At 33.6% G+C, this 25,985-nt stretch overlaps 1 protein-coding gene across 6 annotated transcripts in view; it reads left to right on the top strand.

The window, feature by feature from the left end:
• The window catches only part of LOC138123069 (multiple PDZ domain protein-like), a 336,364-nt gene that overhangs the window by 95,562 nt on the left and 214,817 nt on the right, over window positions 1-25,985 (top strand). For 5 of the 6 annotated variants that reach the window (XR_011156695.1, XM_069037586.1, XM_069037585.1 and 2 more), the window contains exons 3-4: window positions 7,553-7,687; window positions 13,413-13,571. Coding sequence is in view for 5 of the 6 variants with exons in the window: in XM_069037586.1 (XP_068893687.1) it covers window positions 7,553-7,687; window positions 13,413-13,571 (294 nt within the window). In the remaining variant the exon portion in view is untranslated. The remainder of the gene's footprint in view (window positions 1-7,552; window positions 7,688-13,412; window positions 13,572-25,985) is intronic. The other variant, XM_069037584.1, reaches the window with a different exon arrangement.

Here is a 25,985-nt window from a genome sequence, read left to right as displayed (position 1 = left end):
GTCGCGAGAGGTACTGAGAGGTTCGATTTCCGATTGAATTTTATCGAACTCTTTGTACGCCGATATTAAGTCGGGTCTACGTAATCTTAGTTGATCCAAATCATCACCTTCCTTGAAATTGTTTATTATTTCTTTCATTCGATTCAATTTTGCTTTTATTCTATCACGCTCGACGGTTAACTCCGCTAAGTCCGGCATTGTCGCAATTTTTTATACGAAGAAAATACTAATTGATTGATTGACTTCAAATTATACGGTACAACGCAAGAATCCAGGGGGTAATTTGGAGGGTTGAAGGGGGAAGAACCACTGACCTTGTGCCGTCTCCTACGTCTTGGTGATGAACTGCCTTTTCCTTTTTGATTGAATGACTTCTTCGATTTCTGTTTTTGCGGGGTCTTGGTATCCTGATTCGGGTGGGTTTTTTCGTAATCCGGCTCGGAGATAGACCAATGTTACGTATGATGTCGATATTGAAGTTCTCGAAGGACCGTTTTAGTTTGTTTAAGGTATAAACGTTTGCCAAAGGGCCGTGAATTGAAACGACGTGTTGTTTCGTGAGATGTTTAATGTTATCTGTTCCTTATCTGTTTGTTCTTACAAAAAACTTACTAGCAAAAAAGGAGCTGACCTGCTGCAGGTAGGAACGATACCGGCTAATAAAGTCGATATGAAAAATTTAACATGAGCTCAACCAGTATAATATACTATTTTTTCACTACTAGTCCCAGAAGGCGTCATTATTGACTCTCGAACCGACCCCAGAAGTAGAATTTCTCTCCCTAGGTTAATAATAATTTTCATTATTAACCAAGGTAAATAATGAAAGGGTTTTAACGTATCTAGTAGTGAAAAAAATAGTACATAAACCACGGTGAAGAAGTTCATGATTATAGCCAGAGCGCCAAGATTAGAGCCCGAGGCGCGCCGATGGTTCTAATAATAATTATTAATAAAATTATTTTGTCCGATGCGACGATCCGAGTTTTCATTTTTCAACAGTTGCTATGAAAATCGTCTACGTTAACCAATGAAATAAACGAAAATCTTTCGTTGCTAGGTGACGGCTGTTCATTATTCACCTAGGTTAATAATGAAAATTATTATTAACCTTGGGAGAGAAATTCTACTTCTGGGGTCGGTTCGAGAGTCAATAATGAAGCCTTCTGAGACTAGTAGTGGAAAAATGTTTTTTTTCACTACTAGTAATAAAGTCTAGCGTTATCGGTTGTCATAGAACACTGAGAAGTTTCGTTTTTCGACGTTGGCCCAGTGACAGGTAAATAATTTTTCATTATTAACCAGTGGTGAATAATGGAACAACCGTCACCTAGCAACGAAAGATTGTCGTCTATTTCATTGGTTAACGTAGACGATTTTCGTACCAACTGTCAAGAAATGATAACTCGGATCCGTCGCATCCGACCAAATAATTTGATTAATAATTATTATCAGAAAGGGTTTTAACGTATCTAGTAGTGAAAAAAATAGTATATAAACCACGGTGGAGAAGTCCCTTATCGCCTTCGCGCCTTACAACCCTCGGCGCGCCTCGGGTTCTAATCTTGGCGCTCTGGCTATAATCATGAACTTCTCCACCTTGGTATATAATATACTATTAATGTCGTCTCAAGTTAAAAAATCCGGCCAGTGCCAATTACGAGACAAAAAACACCAGTACTTTTCAATTGTTTCATTGCCAACAGACTCAGAGGGAGATTCACGAAACTTTGCAAATTTGCAAATCGTTAACGAAACGGCAAATACAATACTTCAACAATGTCGGTTGTCATGGTTTTGAATTTGCAACGCCTTATCGAGCCTTACCGAGTTTCGTGAATAACCCCCTCAGTCATTGTTGATGATATTATAGAGAAATATATAGAGATATATAGAAATATTATAGAGATATAAGAGAAACTTCCCACAGTCGCTAAATCGGACGTTTTTTTGCTGCATTATCTTTGACAGTCCACAGACACACATACCTTCATTAGTAATAAGTGTTTACTTTTTTGCCATGAATAATAACAATATGATATTATACAACATGTTAAACAAAAGGCAGCTGTGATTCTGCGCAGAGGATGTGGCTAAATGAACATTTTTGTCGTTTCGGTTGCACTATTGACTCTTTGCAACCTTGCAACTTTCCTGCTTTCTCTGCCATCTAATTTGATGGCAGAAAAGAGAGATGCTCGGAGAGAATCTTCCGCGACCAATAAAACGACACTTCTGACACAGGCAGATTCTTCCGTTGAGCAAAAAAACGCACCCCAAGAAAACGCATTGTTTTTGAAGGGGTCAGACTTAATGTTGACTCAAGTTGCAAAAAACCACTTGTCATTTGCAACAGCATTTTTTTCATATTTTTGAACCAGATAAGGGCAGAAAGGGACCAGAAAATCATAGTTTGGGTTGAATATTTTCTATATAAGTACAGTTTTAAAGTAATTTCAAACGACTAATGCCATAAAATTGCTGTTGCAAATCCAAATTGGTTTTTTGCAACTTGAGTCAACTTTACCTACTTGATGAACGTTGTCTTAAGTGCACAAGAGTTGATGGGTGATTATGTTCAACAAAATAATTATTTCCGAAATACAGGCTGTCAAAAATGGTATACTAACGGTGCACTACGGTGTAGAAGAGATTACAGTAAACGTCAGAAAAATGTTAAAAAAATTCTATTGGACTTATTTGCTGATTTGGCGGTCTTTGAAAGTGGCACTTAACAGGTCAATTATTTTGAAATATGTGTATGAAATTGTCATGACAGCTACCTCTAATTGTACATGTTATCACAAAGTACAAGATCACTCACTACCAATATAATAATCCTGCATAATAGAGAATTTAGAAGCTTTGGAAATCGAAAAAATTATTTTAAATCCACTACGGTAACATTGCAAGGTAATGACTAATGATGTACGAATCTATCTTTTTGTACGCGTGGCCTTGAAAGCAACGCTTCCAACATCCAACGCTCGCTCCGAAACGAGTGCTTCCCAGTCGACTCTAATGTAAAAATTGCAAAAAACATTGGCCCTTTGAGGCATTCAAAAAAAATCTGTCTTGATAATAATAAAATTTAGTTCATAAAATACAACTTCCCTGAGTTTTCCTCCATTAAAAAATTACGGAAAGATTTATAATCGTTGAAACTTGTTCCTACAAAATTCACAAATTATTGCAAAAATTGAAATATCAAGTGAAGCAATTGTTTTCAATAACCAAAGATCACTGCCTACTTGGTTTTATGTTCGTTTATGTTTAATGTATTAAAACAAAAAAATTTAATTTAATTGTGAACCACTTGCGTGAAGACATCTTCCGTTCATTCGCGCATTAATTAAAGGCACTAGCTCCTTCGTCGCTCGTGCTTTAAAAAATGCGCTCATGCGGGAACATCGTCTTCCCGCACTTGGTTCGTAAATAACTATTGTTTACATTGTATTACCGATAATAATAATAATAAAAATAATTGATTTTTTTGTCGGAAACATTTTTTCCATATTTTTTTCATGTACATTTAATCATCCTCGATAAGGTAGTAAGTAGTTTGTACGCCAATTTTGGAACAGCCTGTATGTAGTTTCTTTTTTCACTAGGCTAGAAACTTTTTCAATATCCCTTCGTAGTGGTCACTGGTCAATGTGGGTTAAATTTGGTACACAAAGCAGTTAAGTACTTAAACATTTTTGAACCGGATTTATGGATTGCAGTTCTTGTTAGCCAGAACGCTTCTTGATGGATTCAATTTGACTCAATTTTATTCTTTTCCTTGATAACATGGTGTGCTTGGAAATTAATTTTAAATAATGATGAAAATAATGAAATCAATTTAATTCAATTAAAGGTTTAGCCTTTGAAACCTTAGGCCCTTGGTGCAAAGAAGCCATCGATTTCATTAATGTCATCGGAAGGATTTCCCTTGCTATTCAACGTGGAAACGCTGCAAGCATTCGGGGCACTTTTCCAGATTCCGCAGTATTATCGGAAAATTTTGTATTGTAAACCAAAAATGTTATGTACTTAAGTTGATTAATTATACATTCAATTTTTATTCACAGTAATATTAAGAAATTAAGTTTGATCTCAGGGTTACATTCTTGCCATCGACCTTTTTTAGCCTAATTCACAGTGTACATTTTTTTCTACACTTTCAGAAAAGCGAGAACTGCGTCGTGCCTCAAATCAACCATCTATTTTTTAAGAAACGTACGACATCACTCTTCGCCAATCTAATTCTTAAACCCGACAAGAAAAGTCATCAATTGTCAATAAATGACTTTTGGTTGATAACTAGTTTTTGATTTATCAGTCAAAGTCTTTTATGTCAATAAATGACGAACCAACCTCATATATCGAGTTGCCCTTCAATTGTTTTCTCTTGACACTATTTTGACATTGAAAATGTTTTTTTTTAAGTAAGCTATACAGGGTGATTCTGAAATAAGTTTGGAAAAAAAGGAGGAGTATCCTTGAAACAAAGTAATTTTGCGTAAATGACTTTTGGAGATGAAATCAAAAGGATGTAAATTACCCTATATCCTTATATTTTCAACGCCTATGAATAGGGAAAATTTGTCCGAATTTGTTCATTTATTAGCAACCATTGTTACATCAACTCCACGATAAAGTCGTAGGTGCAAGCACACTGCTTTGTAAATGTTTCTATGGAAATGATCCAGAGGAGTAAGCTTACGTTTGAGATTGACAGACACCTTTGATTAATTTTGTTGCTAAACTACCAACGTAATCAGGTAATCACCTTTAACTCAGCAGCGTACTAGCAATTTTGACCAAATTTTCAATCATTTGTATCTCGAAATCGAAAACACTTTGATAAGGTTTTTTGTTTGTCTATGACTTCTTCTCATCATCACCAATTACCGGGTTTTTTTTCCAAACTTATTTCAGAATCACCCTGTATGTAATAAAAACATCGCCGTTATGGTAATGACGGGAGTTCGAAATGCGCATTGTTCATATTTAATTTGTTAATCAATTATTTCTGGGTTGCTATTAACCTGGTAATAAAACTAGATTAAACAGTTTGGTTTTCGTGACCTATCAAGTAAATAAGTCTTTTTTACTGTTTGTGTGCTAAGTAATTATTCCTGCCATTAATTTTTGGACATGGACACCTAAAACCTCCACCCTTCATAATAGCTTTTCAAATTTTCTGAACAAGTAAGAACCGAATTTTCTACGAAACTTTTAAATGGTTTGCACAGAAGGAAGGCCACAGCTGAAGGCGTTTTTAAAACTTCTCCAGTTCTTAAAAATTGAACGTCTGCTCCCAAGCAAATAGTTTAAGCACTGACCTAGTTTTTGTTGATTGATTAAAGTACGTTAAAACTAAATATCACTGAGAGCTTGAAATTATGAACTTTGAAAACTCCTCTAATTCATCATGCGTTGTAAGCTCCAAACTATGATTAAGAAAATAGCAATTAAGCGCAGTAATTAAACTGTGACAGAGTTGTAATTTGCAATGACGTCTTAATTGATTTTTGTGGTAGTTTAACGTAGAGCAAAGCGGAAGCAAAGATTTTTATTGGTTGATGTTTTACTTTTCTGCAAGGAAGTTTATTGCTTTTTGCTTGCTTTTCTGGGACACAGCCACGCCTAAGGCTCGTAGGGTCAAACTTCCCTTTCATAAAAAAATACTACTTTATACACTTGTTGCATAAATTACTGTGTCACGTCACCATTAAAAAGGTACTTGGTTTAATCAATATTATTCCTTTAAATTGGATACCTATTTATTTTACGATTTCCAGAACTTCATTACACTTTAGTATTCATACTTGCACTTAACTAAATTTTGCTTAATTTGCTGCAGAAATAAAGAAAAAGCAAAATGAATTTATAGTAATATACATACTTGACAGGACACAGTTGTGAAAGAATACTAAATGTGCACAGCATTGTGATACTCTTCGCTTTTAGTTGTTTACCTATTTTGTTCTGAATAATTTTATTTTACTGAGACAATGATTCTGTAAAAACTATGTGTGCTACTTGTGTATAAAGTACTTTTTTACAGCACTCGTTGCGCTCGTGCGAGTAAACTTCTAAACACATTTAAAACAAATTAGGGTTTAGACACACGTGTTGCATAAGTAACTATTTTTACAGTTCTCACAGAATATCAATTTAGTAAATTCTAGGACAGATTGTGTACATGTATATGATAAAATAGTGGTTTTTATTCTTTGTATTGTTTTTATAAATATTATTTTTTGCAAGAGTTTCTTTGCTCTTAAAATTCACAATTCATATCTTTTTTTTTGGTTTCTGAGGTTACCGAAAAAGTTTATTTTAATTTGAAAGCTTGCAAAAAACTATATAACACAAGGAAAATGTTACTTCCATTTTCATTTTCAGTATCTTTTTTCTCAATTACTTCAATTCAGTACGGTACTGGAAATTTCGAGCAAATTTTCAATGCTTTATATCTCAGAAACAACAAGACTTTTACTTAAAGAAATTGTATTTAACTTCTATTTATCGTTACCAACTACCGATTTTTTTTGACATGCATTTCGAGGACACCTGTATAAACAAAAATTTTACCTAAATATATTTCAAATAAGTGTAGGTACACTTTTATAACGGTCATAAGGAAAAAATATTTCAAATTTATTTCTTATAATACCTAGTACGGTGCGATCAATTAAAAAATAAATCGAGTCGGCGTGTTACCTATGGCAACCCATGCTATAGCATAGGCTCCAAAGCAAACTCGATTTATTTTTTAAATGATTGCTCGGTATATTATGTTATGAGGAGCAAAAATGAAGTTTTATGTGCTGCGGCTGGTAGATTGGCCAAAGCACATAAAACCATTTTTGCTCCGAATAACATATACTATTTTTTCTTCAAACCTTCATAACAAATTATTTAAGACATGTTAAGAAACCAGGTAGGAATTTCAAATGATTTAGCTAGTTTACTTTACTGCCGCTCATCAGCGGAGATAATAACTTCACAGACGCCCTCAGCAGAGATAATAACTTTATCTGCCGCTCGTCAGCTAGTTAGATGCCATGACAATGAAGTGACACTTTAGCATTATCAATGCAGCAGGATAATGTCATAATTTACGGACGTTTGAAGAAAAAGTAACTTTTGTAATATTGTCAAATACCTTTTTGGCATTGAAACGGTAATTTTTCCACAATAACTACAAAAAGTCCTGGTCAAAATGAACAACAGGTGTTCAATATTTATACTTGTACTTACCTAAGAAGTGAAATCGTTACTAAATTTATTATTAACTTTATTGTTTCCTTCAATTAAATTTCTCAAAAGAATTGACAGTGATTAATTTATTTTTCTTCGAGTAAACAACTAAAACGTTGTGAGTTGCAAATTAATGGGTCTTTGATCTGTAAACGAGGACGATTTATTATATTTTAGAAAATGAAAGGAAAGGGTTAAAAATGGATTATCGACAAACGACGATAAGATCATTAGCACCCGATCCCTGAAATGTTTAATTAATCATTAGGTGAACCAATTCCGATGTGTTTATTTCCAGTTGAACACCGAGTGGGCCCAGGTAGAGGTAATCGACTTGATCAACGACGGGTCCGGCTTAGCTTTCGGCATAATTGGCGGCCGAAGCACCGGCGTCGTCGTCAAAACCATCCTTCCAGGTGGTGTGGCCGATCGGGTGAGTTTGCTTTCATCCACATTCAACGAACCTGAAACCCAGTCGACTAAAAATAGATCGCGATCGACCGTTTTGCCGGATTTATGTACAGACATGAACTTTAACATTTCACAATGAATTGTGCAGCTCTTGAGGACGCAATTTATGGCCAACTGGGACTCTGGTCCATGATTCAAAACGTCACTACATATCGAGACGTCATTTCTGGACCAAACCCATCAGGAGAGATTTTGTCATACTAAAACACCTAAAACAACAAAATATTCTCTGATGCCATCCAAAGTCAGAAGGAATTTGAAATGCGAAAATAAAAATATGTTTGAAAATAGTTTAAAAAGCGGTTGACCACCAAGAAAACAAATGATTTTCGTTCAGTTGACGACCTCGACTTCGTCTCGGTCTTCAATCTCTGGGCTTAGCCCAAAAAGACTCACTTCTACTCTTAATGATATAATCTACTAGGGGCCAGTTTATAGAAAGAGAATTAAATATTTAATTCGAACTAAATTTTAATGCGCGATTAACCCATGAATCCGAAACTTCGATTGGTTCAATCTGACCACGTGTTCAGTTAATTTCGCATTTGATTACGATTAACGTAATTTCGCTTCTGTAAACTGGCCCTAGGAGTATTAACGCTTTACATTGTTCATTAAAACTTTACATTATTCATTGTTCTTATCCATATACCTAAACCTTTTAAGTACCAAGAATTGTTGTTGGAATCATTACTACGAGAATCGCCCTCAAATGTCACATGATTTATATTGACAAATCACAACTACGAATTGTTTGAATAGCAACCAATCACAAATTAATTAAGCGGAAATTTTCCCTAGGCAAAATTTCCGATATAATTTACCTAGGGAAAAGTTTTTTCTGGCGATTCTCTTCCGAATATACCTCGGGACAGATATATATCGCCAGAAATTTTTTCTTGCAGTCCAACACTCGTGTTTGTCGCTCAAAATTACCCTCGGGCTGGCGCCCTCGTGTAATTTTCTTGCTACAAACACTCATGTGTCAGGACTGCTCGAAAAAATTTCCGGCAATATATCTGTCCCTTGGTATATTATATATGATATGATAATTAAACGTCCACTTTGAGAATAAACACAACATTGTTTTCATTTTGAAACATTTTTGCAAATGAAAAACGAACGGTATTCCGATCGGATCGGGTTTAATCGTGAATTTCTGTTTCGGGGTTTGATAAGTTAATGGAAATTACAGCGTAACCTGAGCCAGACCCACGTTATTGTTTCAGGTTCGCGTTTCTGGATGGAACGAAAAAGAAATTAAAATATGTAAAGCACTACAGAATCAAGTTTCAACCAACTGGAAAATGAGTACGGTTAAATTATCTATCGTAAAGCAAATCAATTAACCTCGATGCAAGAACTAAAACCGATTCAGTTGGTTTAGGAATCGTATCTGACGTAATTCACGTACAAACTCTCCACTGAGTAAATTTTCAATTATTTTAGGAACGAAAATGGATTAAACGGCAAAGCAGAATATTTCAACAATGTTAAAGACTGCTTTACTTCCGAGATATTTCAAGCAGGGAATTTAGAGATATTAAATTCTGTTTTCAAAAAGCATTGCGAATATTTGACGTAAGAATTGTATAAATACAACAGAATTTTACGTGGCAAACAGTTTAAACTTGATGTGATAATTCCTCTGTACAAAAATTATTACCTACCTTGAAATGTTTGAAATGGTGTAAGTAATTAATTTCTTAATTAAGTTCTGCCGTTTCAACTGAAGTGGCAATTCATCAAATTAGAGTATGTGGAACGGACAGACGTTAAAAAAGGCAGACAATGTCTTCGCTGTCATATAACACTGATACAAAACCTCCTCCTCTTTTCTACCTGTTATTAAAAAATTGAATAATTTTGTATTGAAGAAGTTATCAAAGAACATATCAAACGATTTAAGGGCATTTAATTCAAAAGCGCCTATAACATTTCATGTTCAGGTTATTACACCACTTTAACAACACAAATGTTGTCTAAAGTCATTTCAGATTCAGCTGTTGTCGAGTATCAACACAAAAGTATCCCTCAAATTCTTTTTGACAATGTTTTACTATGTATTTTCTTCGTCAAACTTTTACTACTAAAACAAACTTAGTAATAAACACATCCACACTTAAATCGTGATATTGGCTTTCTATCTTTCACCCAAATCCTTTCTGAGTCCACCTCCACCATTATTTTCCCATTTTCCATTATTTCCTTCCATCCTAATGTTTTTTCACTGCAAATCCGCTCAACGCCTTCTCAGGAGAGTTTCTCTACATGTGTAGTGGACTCTTCTTCTTGCTAGAGAAGCTTGTTATGATACAAACCATACAGTTTACATCTGAAAACCTTCATTTACTGTATAAAGTCTTCGACGGGAACCTCTTCCAGCAGCATTACCGTTACTTCCGCCGTGGAAACCTGAAAAGGAAAATGGTCGCGGTTATACCGTGCGATCAACAATTATTTAGATCAAAGATGGCTTTGAGATCTTGGCCGTATGTTGAGAAATGTCTGGAAGGCTTGGAAGTATTTTGGGTTGCATATACCTGTTTCGATTTAAATTTGGAAATTTTTGTCGAAAATCGGTGAAACAGGCAGCAGCGCTGTATGTCCATTCTCCGTTACTGAAAACACCATTACGAAAGTAAGATTAATCTTTTATGTTCTGAAGTAAAAACCATTTTTGCGTTAAAATTTGACTCATAGTGACAGTTGTTTGTATTAGATGATATTCAAAAAAATCGCGTACACCTATTATTTGCCTGCGTAATTTTGTTGTTCTGGCGTTTATTAACGGCATATTGCGACACCTAGGTTATTGAAAAATGCCAATACCAAAAGTTTCTGAACAAGAAAAGTGGAGCCACGTAGACTAAATGGGGATATAAATGCAAACGGCGCCACGACCAAATATTAATGTAATATTCAAATAAAAATTATCTAAAAATTAAGACATGACATAACCTGTCTCATAACCAGTGTTAGGACAAAACAGTACCTGACAGTCGCGACCAGTACAACTTTGCGTAATCCCTCGCTCGCACATAAACATTAAACACGATTCAGAATGTTCGCCTGTTATTAAAGCGAACCAGCTGAATCGTGTTTATACATATACTCTGTTTTTTAATCAAAGAACCACGACCTGTTGATTTAGGTTTGCAAATATAAAATTTTACTAGATTTAGGGTATTTGATGATATCCTATTCCAGCCAACGCCTGTCAGAAAGTATGCAAACTCGCTTTAAAATTTGAACGTGTTATTAAAAATGCCTTGCAAACTAAGACATTTATTAAACTCTCAAATTAGTTGTTATTAGTTGTTATAATAACCTCAATTTTTATATGATGAGATTTTTCACCCTATGTCAAAAGTGTAGGTACGGTCGGTGGACAAATAAAACTGGGACACTTAAAATTTAATCTATGTAAATCAGACCATTGAATTGTCAATATATTTGTCAGTGTCTATATAATATGTCATACAAAAGTTAACCTATTTGTGATAAAGCCGTAATTAAACGATGCAAATTTGTAAATTTTGACTTATGTGATTGTCATTTTTGTCCCAGTTTTATTTGTCCATCGACTGTACAATGTTGTCAGCTCTATTTTGGGTGTAAATTGCGGTGTTGTGGTTCTTTGATTAAAAAATAGACCTTATGTGAGCGGGGTATTATGCAAAGTTGTACTTGGCGACTTGTCCGGGACTATTCTGTCCTAAGACTGCTCATGCTCATAACTGTTGTCAGAATGACAGAAAAAGTCCGTTTTTAAACGATACAAAAACCTATAAAAATTGCTTACTAGGTTTAAATGCTGTACGCGATTTTTTTGAATACAAGTGTACTTAGCTAATGCAGCTAAGGTAACGACTGCAAGTTAGTTATAACGGGTGATTATTAAAATTTTCACTTGGAGTTGGCTTTGAACGAGTTTTTATTTTTTCTGTTACTTTAGACACACGCAAGAACGAACGACAAATGTCAGTTAGTACAATAATTGAAACATAACCAAATTAAGAGAAAAAACAGTTATTGCAATGTCAAACTTGTCAGTGGCTAAGGTGCAACGGAAAACAAAGAATGATCCATAGCCAATCCTAAGTGAAAATTTTAATAGTCACCCGTTATTAATGTCTCCTTTTATAAAAAAATATCGTTAATAAATTTATTTCTTTTTATTACTATTCATTTTGACTTTTGAACATCGTTGCATCTTGATAAAATTTATTAGACGTGGTTTTGTGATATTTAGGCGATTCGATATATTTTTTCCTTTTCACATTTGTGAATACCTAAACAGTTAGCGCCAAAAGTTTGGTATAATGGAAATCTTTTCTTTCCCGTTGAGGAAAGGAACTAGGACATGCCATTTTCATTTTCCCTAAAAGAAATATTTTAAAAATTTTCCTCGCCTTCCTGTTTCCGCGCAATCACGTCATCGCCATATTTTTAAAATGGCAACGCCCAATTTTTTTACGCATTTCAATACTCTATTAAATTCTGATTTACGCCCATGTATCAAACATGACCTTTGGCTGATGGTGACAGAAATATTTTCCAATTTTCCAATTTTATTTCCACAAAATATGATTTTTTCGAAATTAGCAAAGTAATTTTGATGTCAACAAATTAAACCAACAAATTCAGTGAATACACCGTTACTACTACTGGTGCAAAATATTCTTTATGTACAACGATTTGAAAATATGTATTTGTATTTTGTAAACAATATGTTAAAAACCCCAATTTACACAAGAACTCGTTAAATAAACTACTATTGTAAACTAAGCAAAAATGAATAGGGAATTTTTCCATTTTTGAATTTTTTATAAATACAGTTTAAAATTTATAATGAAATGTGTTAGAAATATATAAAGATACACATTTGATGTAATGTTCCAAGTACCTGTAACATTTTAAATTTATCTAGTGTTTAAGAATACGTGGAAGGATTGGGGCAATTATTTTGCTTTCTAAGAAAAATTGTAGATTTCCCTATTCAGTTTTGGCTAGTTTATTATACATATTGACAAACACCTCCTATTTTTCATAAGCTATGAAATATTAGCAATTTTTGCAATATAACTATTGGCAACACTTGCATTTTGAGGGTTCCAAAAAGAACATGTGGTTTTTGTTTACAGAAAAATTAAATTGGCTTGTAATCGACAAATAAAGAAAATACAAATAATAGTACATACAAAGTGAATAAAAAGAAAACAAATCGGAGCAGGCGTTGCAAATTATCCGTCACGTCGTAGCGGATTCATATGCAAATGCATGGACGTAGACTTTTTGTGGTCTCAAACGCTACCTTCTAATAAATCATACTTCATGAATTTTAGACGTTGGAATTATAATTGTGCGTTTTATTATTATTAACCGATAGTGGCGACTCGTGAATCTGTAAATCCCGTTTTTCCCTTAGTACAATCGGTCACGTAAAATTAGTTACTTCGATCCTTACTAAATGGAAAAATAAAACATCGATACCTTTAAGTGGTGTTGAATTTTTAACGTCTCGGCGCGGCAATGAACAACCGTTGATGCTCCCACGGTAAAAAACATCAACAAAACAACTCAGCTTCCCTTCAGTTCCCGACTGGAGGATCGGAGGGTGTAACCGCAGCGCGACCCTAAAACATTTAAAAACTTTCGTCCTTTGACATTTTTTGTTCCTGCAGGACGGACGATTACAAAGCGGCGACCACATCTTACAAATCGGCGAGGTTAATCTCCGAGGACTGGGTTCCGAGCAAGTGGCTTCGGTTTTGCGTCAGTGCGGAATCCACGTCCGGATGGTCGTCGCCCGACCCGTTGAATCCACTTCTTCAGATTATCAGGTAACGGTCTCCGCCGAAAAAATTTTCAATTTGGCCCGGCCGCTGAAAATTTAACGCCCAACTTGCCCCCTCGAGATCGAGGAGGGAGAAAAATTTCCGACAGCGGACCCATTTTGCCAAGAGAAATAATAATTGCAGCGAGTGGCAAGTTTTCAGTTGCCGGTGGCAGGGGTTGTTGTGTCAACGGCGTATTTTGTCCCGGAATGACGTTTAAAAGCTTGAAATTTCTGTTAGGCGTGATTTTAAAAGATTCAGCGAAAATGAAATTTTGCAATTATGGTAATGAAGTTTTTTTTGTTGCGGGGTGAGTGCCATTCTGGCCCTATCCGCGCGCATATTGTAGATCACAGGAGTTGACTCGATTTGCGAGGGTTTGCGTTGGGATTATCGCTAACGAAGTTATTCAGGTTAGAAACCGATTGGGCTTGTTGGATTTGGGACTTGTGGGATGACACATTTACCAAATGGAAGTGCACACAGATTTTAAATCTCATTCGAAAACGTATCAGTGCTCAAATAGCGTTTAAAATTATACATAAAATAATCATTTATTAATGACAAGAAAATTGTGCCCAATAAGGGTGAATACAAGTATGTGATGTATTAACTTTTTATTTATTAATATAGCGTAATGATGTTGAGACCGAAAAGTTTTTACGACATTACAATTGAGGCAATGCATATTAATCAACCAATCAAAAAACAATTTTGGCATTCAGAGTCATGTGTTTGGTTTATTTTAAAATAAACTAGCTTTAACAGAATTTATAATCCATGATGCGTTCACAATCGACTCTTCAACGCCCACTTTGACGGGAAATTTTAATGAACACCCGGTATATCGAGAGCCGTATTTAGAAATAAAACTGTGTAAAATCTTTTGATTTTGAAATACACTGACCGGCACAAAAAGCGACTCATTATGATTTTTTTAATAAATAATCTTGAAATTAACTATATTTGCGCTTATTTTTTTATAATAGTTAAATTGGGGTATTTTCAATGATCGGGAGTGCTATGGTCACCATGGGAACCGAATTGCTTTGTTTATTTATTATTATTATTAAATAAATTATTAGAAAACTTTGCGCGCTACTTCCATGTTGTGTTTTTGTCAGTTGTCATACGTGTTAAAAAATTTAATTTGACAATACGAGATACTAATTCAAAATACTGTTAAAATTTTGGCAATTTTTCATCATAGAATTTTTTCTAAAAAATTACTTTAATCATTTTTCATTAAAATATTATTTGCTGGGTTTAATGTTTTGTTTGTCGGATATTCTTTGGCACAGAATAACTTAATTAACACTTATCAATACAACATGATACCAACAAATTTTTTTAAGACAATGAATTACTTAAAATTCAAAGTGAGTCGTTTTTTATGCCGGTCAGTGTATTAATTTTTTTGTATTATTGTCAGAAGATAAAATACTTGGAATAATATTGGATGAAATTCGAGAGGTCCCCGGCAAAGCAAATGCAGAACTAATCATTTAAATGAAAAAAGGTATATGATTTTTTTACGAATTTGTGGAATTGTGCAAGGAGAAGTAAAGAAGAAAATGTGTTTCTATAATTTTTTGAAAAACAAAAAATAACTAAAGCCTCTACCATGTGGGCCAAATATTCAATTCAATAGAATAGTTATAGAAAAAAAATTAGTTCCTCTGGTATAATAACACTTGTTTATTTTTCATTAATCGTTTGATACTTTTGAAAATATTCAATCCTTGTGGTATTAGTGCTTATTCACAATGGATTTAAGCTTGACATAAGGCATAAGAAATTCATGATACATGCAGTGGATATACTATTAATTTTTACGTAACTTATGAGAAGTGACCTCAGTGAACATTACTGTTGTGTACAAAAAGCCATAAAGAATCATATTCGAGTTATACATTATTTTCCAATTGCCCAAATTTACAAATTATTCTTAGGTATCTCTTATGTATTTCTTATGTCTTATGTCCATTGTGAATAAGCACTTAAAATTGATACTTCAGTTCTAGAAAGATGGACTTAAATTAGTCCTTTTACTCCTGGAAGTGTGAAAAGATATGAAGACAATGCAATAAATTTCAGGCTTTTATTGTTCCTTTATTAAAAGTGCTTTTACGATCGGGAATAGTCATCACTTGATCATCTTCTGGGATACAAAAATCATGACAGAAGTAACAAATTATTCCCTTGCTAAATAAATAATGTTTTAGAAAAACCCTAGGTAGTTTTCATTATGAATGAAATAAAATCGAACATTTTACGAGATTTTAAAAGTTTATTAAAGTTATAATTTCAAAATTGAAACCACAGCATTTGCTGCTTCAGTAATTTCTTCAGGTTCCTCTGGAAAAAAAAACATTTTTTTTAAGGTTGTCAAGAAATTTTTTAAATAAATCAAAGTACCTACATCTACTAATAATTTTTAAATTAGTAAATGTCAATTAAAATATATACAGGATATTTCACGAATGATAGTAAGCCCGGCGGAATTGAAAAAGCAACCAACAATACATTTCCAAAGTGAACGTGGCTATTTTAAATATCGTATTGTTTTAAAATGAAAATATGAATCCACGATGGTTTTGCTTCCAATAATTTTATTTGTCACAAGTGACAATTACGAAAAAGTTAAATTACGACAATTAAAACGTATTCGAAGGATGAGAGATCAGACATGATTTTGATTTATAGCGAATGTAATAAAAATACTTCTGCTGTCACAAATTTATGCAGACAATAAACATTTTCCCAAAAATTCTTCCTTTCATTTAAGTAATGAAACCAATAACTGACCTGTGGGGGCGCTACTATCGCACCAATTGCGAAAATCTCTGTACGTTTTTTTGGTATCGTAGTTTGCTTTTCTCAGGTAAGAGATTGAATGTTAATTTTTATGCGCATTACCGCAATTCCGAGGAGGGGTACTCTCTGTTTCAATATCGAACATTTTGTTTGTTAAAAAATTTGAGCAAATGTCAATTTGGTTTCACTTTTGTGAACTAAAATCTAATATACTGTATTACATACCGAGGCGGAAAGTATTCCATTCCTGTCGAGAGAATATAGTTTACCGAGAAGCTTGCCTCGAGGTGAACTACATAGTTCTCAAAACACAGGAACGGTATTTTTGCCGAAGTTTGTACACTATTTTATTTACAATCAATAATTTTGAATAAAACAAGAAACATTTTAATAATACAAAATAAATAAAAACCTACCTTCATAATACGAATATTATCATTTATTTCGGCAAAATATTAATACTTAGTAGGCGCGCGCGAGCGAGATTGTATTAGATTTTTTTAAATCATAAAACAAATATTCACTAGTTTTCGCGCTGTAAAATACCCCTATCGTACTCTAATATAAACAACTATTGTTAGAGTCGCTCATTTTGACTAAATTATAACAAAAACGGAAAAATGACAGAAACCGACATCCCGGATGCGACATCGGCGCTGAAAGTACTACCAACCCAATAGCAAAAAGTTACAAATGTTGAATTATTTGCTTTTAACATTTTATTTTAAAATTTTTGTGAGTTATTCGTTAAAAAATATTGTACCTAACTTTTGCTGGAACAAATTTCCCGCATACGTTGGGTAAATAACTATTATTTATTTATGCCACTAAAGTAAATTGTGTATTATTTTTTTATTTGTAATTTTCATATATTTTTTTTAAATAAGTATCACTTTTTATCTATATTAAATATTTCATAAAACAGTATACGCAGTACGTTAGAAAAGCGGTTTTACTGAACTAGTATTTTTCTACTACTATTTAATGACCCCAATAATTGCGTTGTTTATTTATTTACTTCCCCTATTCGTTTCGTTTCCTTTGTTACGGCAAAGTAGTTTTTTGATTTCTTAATATAAATAGTTTCTAGGCGAATCTCTTTCGCACAACATAAATTTATTACACGTATATGAAAACCACCCTACATTTTTTGATGATTTGAACGGGTTACGCTACAGGTTTCTATTATTAGCCAGTGATGTAAAGATATAGAGAATACACAAATATTCCCGCTGTTCCAGAAATAACATTTTATTATCACTTGACTAACAACAGGTAACGAATAAAAACTATTTACGTTACGTTCGTTACATTAATGATAAACAAGTTGGTATCAAATTCCTCGCTGTTGCTTTGTATGTATAAACATGTTTCCATTATTCATATAATTGATTATGTGTTGGCTGGACATCAAATGTACTATCGCTTTATTATTTTACGAGAGTCGTTAACAGTAATTAAGGAAAATTAATGCGACTATCCTTACGGTGTGAATGGAGTGATTGATTGATATGGTATAGCTTAATACACTTTGACAAACTTCCTTCTCATAAGGGTACATCCTGTTTTTGTTTTTTTTTTTGTCAGTATTATCAAACAGGGTTATTGACTGTAGAGTTCCCGCGAAAATTTAATGTTATGCAACACAACATACTAAAAGCTCAGATTGCTAGATGTCATGTTTAACGTTTTCAAATAAGGAATCAAAGTAGTTTAATTTAAAAGTCAAAATGACATTTTGTTTTCTATGTAAGGTTATACGAAGAAATATTGGATGAACTCAACGTTAGAAATAGGCCTATTTGGATATCTTTGAGACTAAACATTTGCAGGTTGTAAAACGTACGAATTTTTTTATCATGTCAGACTGTAAAATGATTCTTCTTATAACCTTACATACAGAACAAAAATATGGTATCTATAGTTGACTCAATTTGCAAAAAGCCACTTGTCATTTGCAACAGCATTTTTTTCATATTTTTGAACCAAATAAAGGCACAAAGGGACCAGAAAATCATAGTTTGGGTTGAATATTTTCCATATAAGTACAGTTTTAAAGTAATTTCAAGTGACTAATGCCATAAAAGTGCTGTTGCAAAGGCAAAGTGGTTTTTTGCAACTTGAGTCATAGCAATCTGAGCTTTTGGTATTTTGTGTTGCATAACATTCAATTTTCGCTGGAACTTTTCGGTGTATAACCCTGTACTGTGTTTTCAATTTGGTTGTAGGTCGTAAAATTTTATGGTACTTTAAGTTAAAGATCTTGCGGGGCTTATAAATCCTAGTTTACCACTAGCAGGTAATATTTTAAGCAGGGTTGTATTGTACATTTTCTATATTTGCATTGTACGGCAAACGGCACGCGCCGCTTCCTAACCTTTTCAAACCCAACCATTGTGCCCGTTAATCCCTCATAATATGCAATAAAATTTTACGACCTACAACCAAATTGAGAATACAATAGAGGATTATTCACGTAAGATGACGAGCCTGACCAGGTAAAAATGCAACCCAAAAGACAATTTACAAAGCAATCTCGATCCCTATTACATTATCCGGCATGCACATAAAACATAGACAGCTTTTAACGTCAGCCTAATGGATGTCAAGTTCTGACAGAAAAATACCTCTCTCAACAAATTATGATTTATTAACAATAATAAGCAATTAAAATCACAAAAGTAATGGGTAAGTAGAATCATATCGGTTCTATCATCGTTTGAAAGTTTTTTCAAATACTAAATGAACGAAAAATGCAATGGCAGATATATCTTTCAAATTAATAGAATACCTACTTGGATTCCTGATTTAATTTTTAAATACCAAAACACAATGAATTCTTTGTAAAGTGTATTTTGGGTTACATTTTTACCAGGTCAGGCTCGTCATCTTGCGTGAATAACCCTGTATAATATACATAACGGATCAAGCAGGCCGTGGTTTACTCTCTCCAAATGTAGATCCCCTTTTTAGTCGACAAATCCTTCAGACACATAACCTCATAATCATACCTTCATTCAAATTTTCGGGTCATTCTTTTGTATTTCCTTCAGTTCTTTCAACTGTTTCTATAATACGTATTGATGGGAGTTCACTTCTTCTCTTTTGTCCTACACTTCCTGCTTCACGAAATATTTGACAGTTGATGAAGCTACGCCATACGTTAGCGGAAACAAAAGCGAGGCCACTTAGCTACATTTTTTTTTTGAACACACGTTACTATGCAACTGAAAAGAGTTTTAGTTTTATGCTGTACACGAAATAATAAAAGAATTTGTACAGTTTTGTCTGCTCGTGTTTTTCAGTATGAAATATTTAAAAAATTCTCTTTGCACGTACTCTATCACTTTTTATACTGTGTGATGTGTTTGATGGATACGGTTCGATTTAATCAGATTGTCAAAATTTGCAATCTGTTTTTCCACACAGCAAATTCTATTGAAACCAATTTCGCGTTCCAATTCAAATAAAATCGTGTTTTTAAACCTGTTCCAATGTTTGTAGAAATGTTGTGAGCCATGTACCTTTTGTTTGATATATCCTGCTTCCCATTGTAAAATTTAAAGCGTAAAAATTAGACCATTTCCGTCCTTTAACGGAACGAGCTTTCCCATTTTGTTTGTATTCGATTATAAATTACGCATTCACCCTCCGACCAAAAAAACCTTCCAAATGAACGATGTATTTTATGCAAATTACATGCTCTGCCTTTAAATTTAACACATCCAATCTCGGCAATTTTTCTCAATTTATCAAGCGCCTCGAGCTCGAAAACCGCCACAAATTTACTATCGAGGGACACAAATTATGATTTATCGTCAACCCTAATTTAACTATCGCAGGTCACGTCACGGACATGATGGTGGAAAAGTCGCCCTTAAAAGGACCTCGCTGGCACCCTTTTTATCTACTATTCGTGACGTCGAAAACGCGTACTGAATTTAGTACGTGAGAAAAGTTGCGAGATTAATTGGGGGAGTTGAAATTGAATCGGGTGCTGTAAACTGAAAATTTTTGTTCGGTTGGGTTTTACGAGAGAAAGGGATTCGTTTTCTTCAGCTGACAGAGATTTCTTCATAAAAGGATTCACCGAGTGCACCAATTAATAAACGTCAAACCAGAATCGTACACAGTTTCGCGCATCTCAGATGAAAATCGCATTTTATATATTTGAACCGATCATATTTCAGCATTTTTTATTTATCCCCTAATCATCAAATCTTGATTACACAGAAGTCGATTGTTTTATCAATTTCATTAATCGACTTGTTAGAACAAATCAAAGCAGGCGTTGCAAATTATTATCGCTCATGTCGTAGCTCGGAATTCTATGCGTTCAATGCATGGGCGTAGAAAATTTGTGGTCTCAAACGCCACTTTATAAATAAATAATGCCTCATAAATTTTAGACGTTGGAATTATAATTGTGAATTTTATTATTATTATTATCATCTGAAAATGGAGAAAATGTATAAAATAAAAAGAGGAACAATTTATATTCGCAAGAATGGGTCATTTACCATCTTTATTGCCAAACGCGACGTCACATGTTTTTCGCGGAAATGTCAACGAAACGTCAACGATGTGCTGTTGTTATTATAACCTGCTTGCTAACTTGAAAGTTGTCACGTAAATGTCAAAAATAATTGAAATAAATAACTTCATAGATAACTTGTGAATTCCACGGCAACCCTGATCCAAAGACTTTTTGATCATATCATATAAATTAGCGTACGATCAAGATAAAACCAACGTTTCGATAAAACAAATGAGGTAGCACTCTTGATTTGTTTTCTTTATAATCCCTTTATGCTGTTAATTCGTAAATTCAAGGTTAGGTTATGTAAATCCGAAGATCGAGAGAGGTCCCAAAAATGTTAGATGCTTACTAAGAGTGTAAAAAATGTTTTACGCACAATATTGAGTCTATCAGAAGGTTAGTTCCATCTTTCACTAAAATTAAGATCATAAAATAAATGCTGTCGTGGAGGTGGAGACAAGTCCAAAAGTTAGAAAAACTTTTTTCAGAATTAGTTTGTCAACAAGTTGTGGAACGGGTAATTTTTTGTACGTACTAGTTTTGCTTTTTATGTAAATGAACGGAAAATTGCAGAACCGAGGCAGACATGTCAATTAAAAATTTTTAAATTTACTTAACGTGTGTTAATTTTTGAGGAATTCAGAATAATTGGGTGGTTAAACAAAATCAGTGAGAATATTGTGGTGTTCGAGGAGGAAATAAGCAATAAATAGGCATGCCTAATCATTCAAACCTGGGGTTCAGTCAGACATGAAAACACGCAATTGAAATTTCAAATTAGAAAATTTCATTTAATTCCATTATTCGCATTCTCCTATTCTTTTACATTTTTTTTACAAAGCTTTCATAAATAATTCCTGCAAAAAATATGCTTGATTCAAGCGTAAAACTTAAATTTTCGAGCTAAATTTACAGTAAACTCCACACAAATTCCTAATAGTAGTTTATTTAACGAGTTCTTGTGTAAATTGGGCGCGTAATTGGGCGTTAAATAAACTACTATATTTGTGTAAATTGGGCTCTTTTTTGGCATGAGTGGGCCAGTTTAAAACGCTAGTGAAACGAGCGTTTTAAAGGCCCACGAGTGCCAAAAAAGGCCCAATTTACACACGAACGAGTTGAATACAACGTTTTTTTGTTCGACGGGCCCCTTAAAGGCTCCAAATCGCTTAAAATCTTTAAAATTCGCTTGACGTTTCGTTTTGACAAGTTGTGACATTTATCAAAATCCGCTCACAGGAGAAAATTCTCAAATTCTGACAGTGTCGAACAAAAAGAGAAATTTAGGAACTAGCAGAACCTACCTTGATATTGCACACCAAGCAAGAGACAAATACATTATTTATTTATTAAATTTTTTTGTTCGACACTGTCAGAAATTCCTCCGAACTCGTTAAATAAACTACTATTAACGTAAAACTTTTTGGGTTAAACATTGTTGTAATTATCCATTTCAAGTTTAAAATTTAGGATAAAACGTGGAACACAGCATTTAACTAAAAATCAAAAAACAAATTAATAGGGAACGGCGCGAAAAAACACTTTGTCAAAATTTGTTATCGGAAAGTCTTTCGTTTGCTTGTCACTTCTCTAATTAGTTTTGACGCGGGGTGAAATTTGGATGACCTCTAACAAAAGAGTTTTTTTTTGCATATCGTAATGAAAGTAGCACTTTTTTAAACGAAAAGTGGTAGTGAAAGTAATATGTACTTTTTTTGCACCATTTTATTCCACCTCCATGGAGTTGATTGTCAAAGCATACCTACCTTTTTTTAAATTTTTCGTAACTCCTCTTAGGTCAAATTTTTCAACTTACAACGATATGCAAAAAAATAGCATGTACAACACGTTATGAAAGTCTCTTTTTTTCACTCATTTGCTTGATTAACTCGGGCTATGCCCTCGTTAATCAAATTGCAAATTAATGAACAAAAGTCTGACTTAATTTTTTTTGTTCCAAATCTTAATACGTAATTAATTATAATCAATAATCACACATCACTTTTAATTTATTATTCAATTTTCAATAATAATCATCGCACTGACGGAGGTAGTTTCAAAAGTGTTTAAAACAGAGAAGCTGGATAAAATTTAAATTCATAACAATTGATCTTGATTTATCCAATAAACCAACAAAACATTTGGAACCTTTATACACAAAGACTTTCACAGTTTAACTGAACTGCAAGATTCTGAAAAGGATTGTTCCAGGATTGCTCATCTAATAGGACCATCTGGTGCAAGGCATGGGGCCTTAATTTAATTTATGAAGCTATTCACGGACGACATTGGCATTGGAAAAAACAGAATGTATGGAAAGTGAAGGCGAGTTTTAATCGTTAAATAACAGAGATACAATATTCATTCTTTTTGGTGTCTTTGTTCAGTATAAGTTATTATGCGACATTACTCAAAATTAGAAACGTGTCTTTATTATTATTTATTACGAAGATAATTAAATTACATATTCAATACGTGGGGACATAAAAACTCGGCAAATTATTCACATCCAATGTACCTAAACAATAAAATCATAATTTTTCTATTTAATAACTGATAATGTTGTATTTATTTGACTATTTTATACGAGTACATACACAAATCCGCTAATCAAATATCGTCATTTCATACATACAGCAATAAAATTTCGATAACTCCTGCTGCTCTACCAACAGTATTTTAAATAACGTCACAGTTGTGTTCAAAAAACCACAGCAGCGTCTACTTAATTAAGTACATTCATTGAGAATTCTTCTTACAAAGGTAGGTTTGCATAAAATAATCTAATCAAATATCACTACAGCTTTGAATTACAAGGATTAATTTACTCAAACTTCCTGAACAGGGACTCAAAACGTGCAAATTTCATAATAAAAACTTGTCACACTTGGTCGAGTGCGGCAAGTTATCGTAAATTAATCGATAAATTCAAAGCTTTCATGATATTAATGCAGGTTATTTACTTCACATGTATTTCAAGGCAACTAACTGTCAATTAAATTGGTTTGAGAGGGGATATAATTTGATAAAATGTTGCAGTGGGGATACAATTAAGTAAAATGTTGTTCATGACTCCACGACCAATCGGCCATCAGAATTTGCTTAGCGATCACACACCAACTAACAATAGTTACAATACAATAGTTGTATTTACATTAGAGTATGGTAGGGGTATTTTACAGCGCTCCAACTAATCAGTTGAAACCTAGTACGACATTTGCATTAGACTTTTCGGCTGACTAAGACCCGGTTTATTCACCTTCAAGTAACTTTATTTGAACGGTAATTACCATGGATCTACCAATAGAAGATTCTAAATCATAGCAACTACTGGCCAGATAAATTTACTTGAAGGTGAATAAACCGGCCCTAAATGTTTTATTTTGCACTTTTGTAGTATTTTTTATGAAATAACAAATGTCAACTTTTTGACATACAGAGCTACCAATAGGATTATTTATCATTAATAAAAATTAAAGAAACGCAAATTAAAGTAACATAATGTATGAACACTTTAATTTTAAAGTAACTGTAAAAAGAGTAAATTAACCATGCGTGCTACCGCAGTCCCCCAGAAATTTACATCCGTCGGTAAATCGCAGCTACCTTAATCTAAATTGAAAAGGGAAGCCGAAGAAAAAATTATCAAATTTTTTGTCAATATGTATTGTGGAATATTAAAGCTGTAGTTTACTTAATAAAATGTATAATTTGTGACTGTGATTTAAGACTCTGTGTGAAATTTTTATTTGGTAAAAATCTATGTAATCAAATTTGGTGGATGCGCCGGGAAATATTAACTTCAACTCGTTTCGTGTTTGCCTTGTTTAACGGAAAACACTACATTCTGGAATAATATCGTATATTACAACTGCTTTCAAGGATAGTTTTTTCAAAATTATTAACGAATTAGAAACGAGATGATCGCCTTCAAAATGAGATCTCTATCGATTTTGTCTCCTATGGCAGGTAGAGAAAGGCCGGGCTGAGATATGACATTTGGTCGGGGAAATCTGCGCGGACAAAATATTCCAGTGGCGTGGCAAAACCGGTCACAGTAACAGTGTTAATCTATTGAACACCCCTATTTTACGAAAGATGGACTCGTCCGACTGTTTTCTGTCTATGCACACCCCCATCAAATGTCATATCTCAGGCCGACCTTACTCTAGGAACCAATTGACACTTTTCCCCATAGCGTAGGGACGCCCATTTAACATTATAATAAAAAACGATATTAAAGTAGAAAGATATTCAGCTATATCTCACCAAAAGTTTGAAGACAATTCACCGTTCATTTTCAGGTAAAAGATATTGAAAGATTGTACCGTGCGATCAACAATTATTTAGATCAAAGAAGGCGTTGAAATCTTGGCCGTATGTTGACGGCGATGGAAGTATTTCTGGTTGCATACACACGTTTCACTTTAAATTTAGAAAATTTTGCCGAAACTCGGCCAAACAGGCAACAGCGCTGTATGTCCATTCTTCTTGAAAACACCATTACGAAAGTAAGATTAATCTTTTATGATCTGAAGTAAAAATAATTTTTGCGTTAAAATTTGAATCATACTGACAGTTGTTTGACGTTTATTAGCTGAGTTATAGTATTGCCGTTATAACTTTTTATCTGCTCCGCTCACATAAATTGACCAATGAGAATCAAAGCCAGATTCAATCTGTAAAATTTTTCATCACATTTACCACATAAAAAAATTTAAGGTTAGAATTTTGCTGTCAAGTGCACAATTATTGTTTTAGGTTTTAAAAAATAAAATGTCATTAAGACAATTCCAATGTCAGAATTTTTTTCTGCGTAAATCAGATCATCTTAACAACCTTTGATTTGATTGGTAACTAAGAAGATGTAATGGGCGGGGCAGATAAAATGTTACGTTGTCCTTAGTTTAGCAAAGATACGAAAAATCTGACACTCTCAAAGTCATAGCCGCCCCTTATTTAAGTAATTGTTGATCGCTCCGTAGAAGATATGGACCTATTTGTTACACTAAATGTGGTAACATTTAAAAATATTCTATGTAATATCTGTTCATGTTGTATTG

Source organism: Tenebrio molitor, chromosome 2 (genome assembly GCF_963966145.1).
Source record: "Tenebrio molitor chromosome 2, icTenMoli1.1, whole genome shotgun sequence".
In the NCBI taxonomy this organism is placed as follows: domain Eukaryota; kingdom Metazoa; phylum Arthropoda; class Insecta; order Coleoptera; family Tenebrionidae; genus Tenebrio; species Tenebrio molitor.
Note: the sequence above shows the minus strand (reverse complement) of the source record. Positions and strands in the feature narration are given on the sequence as shown.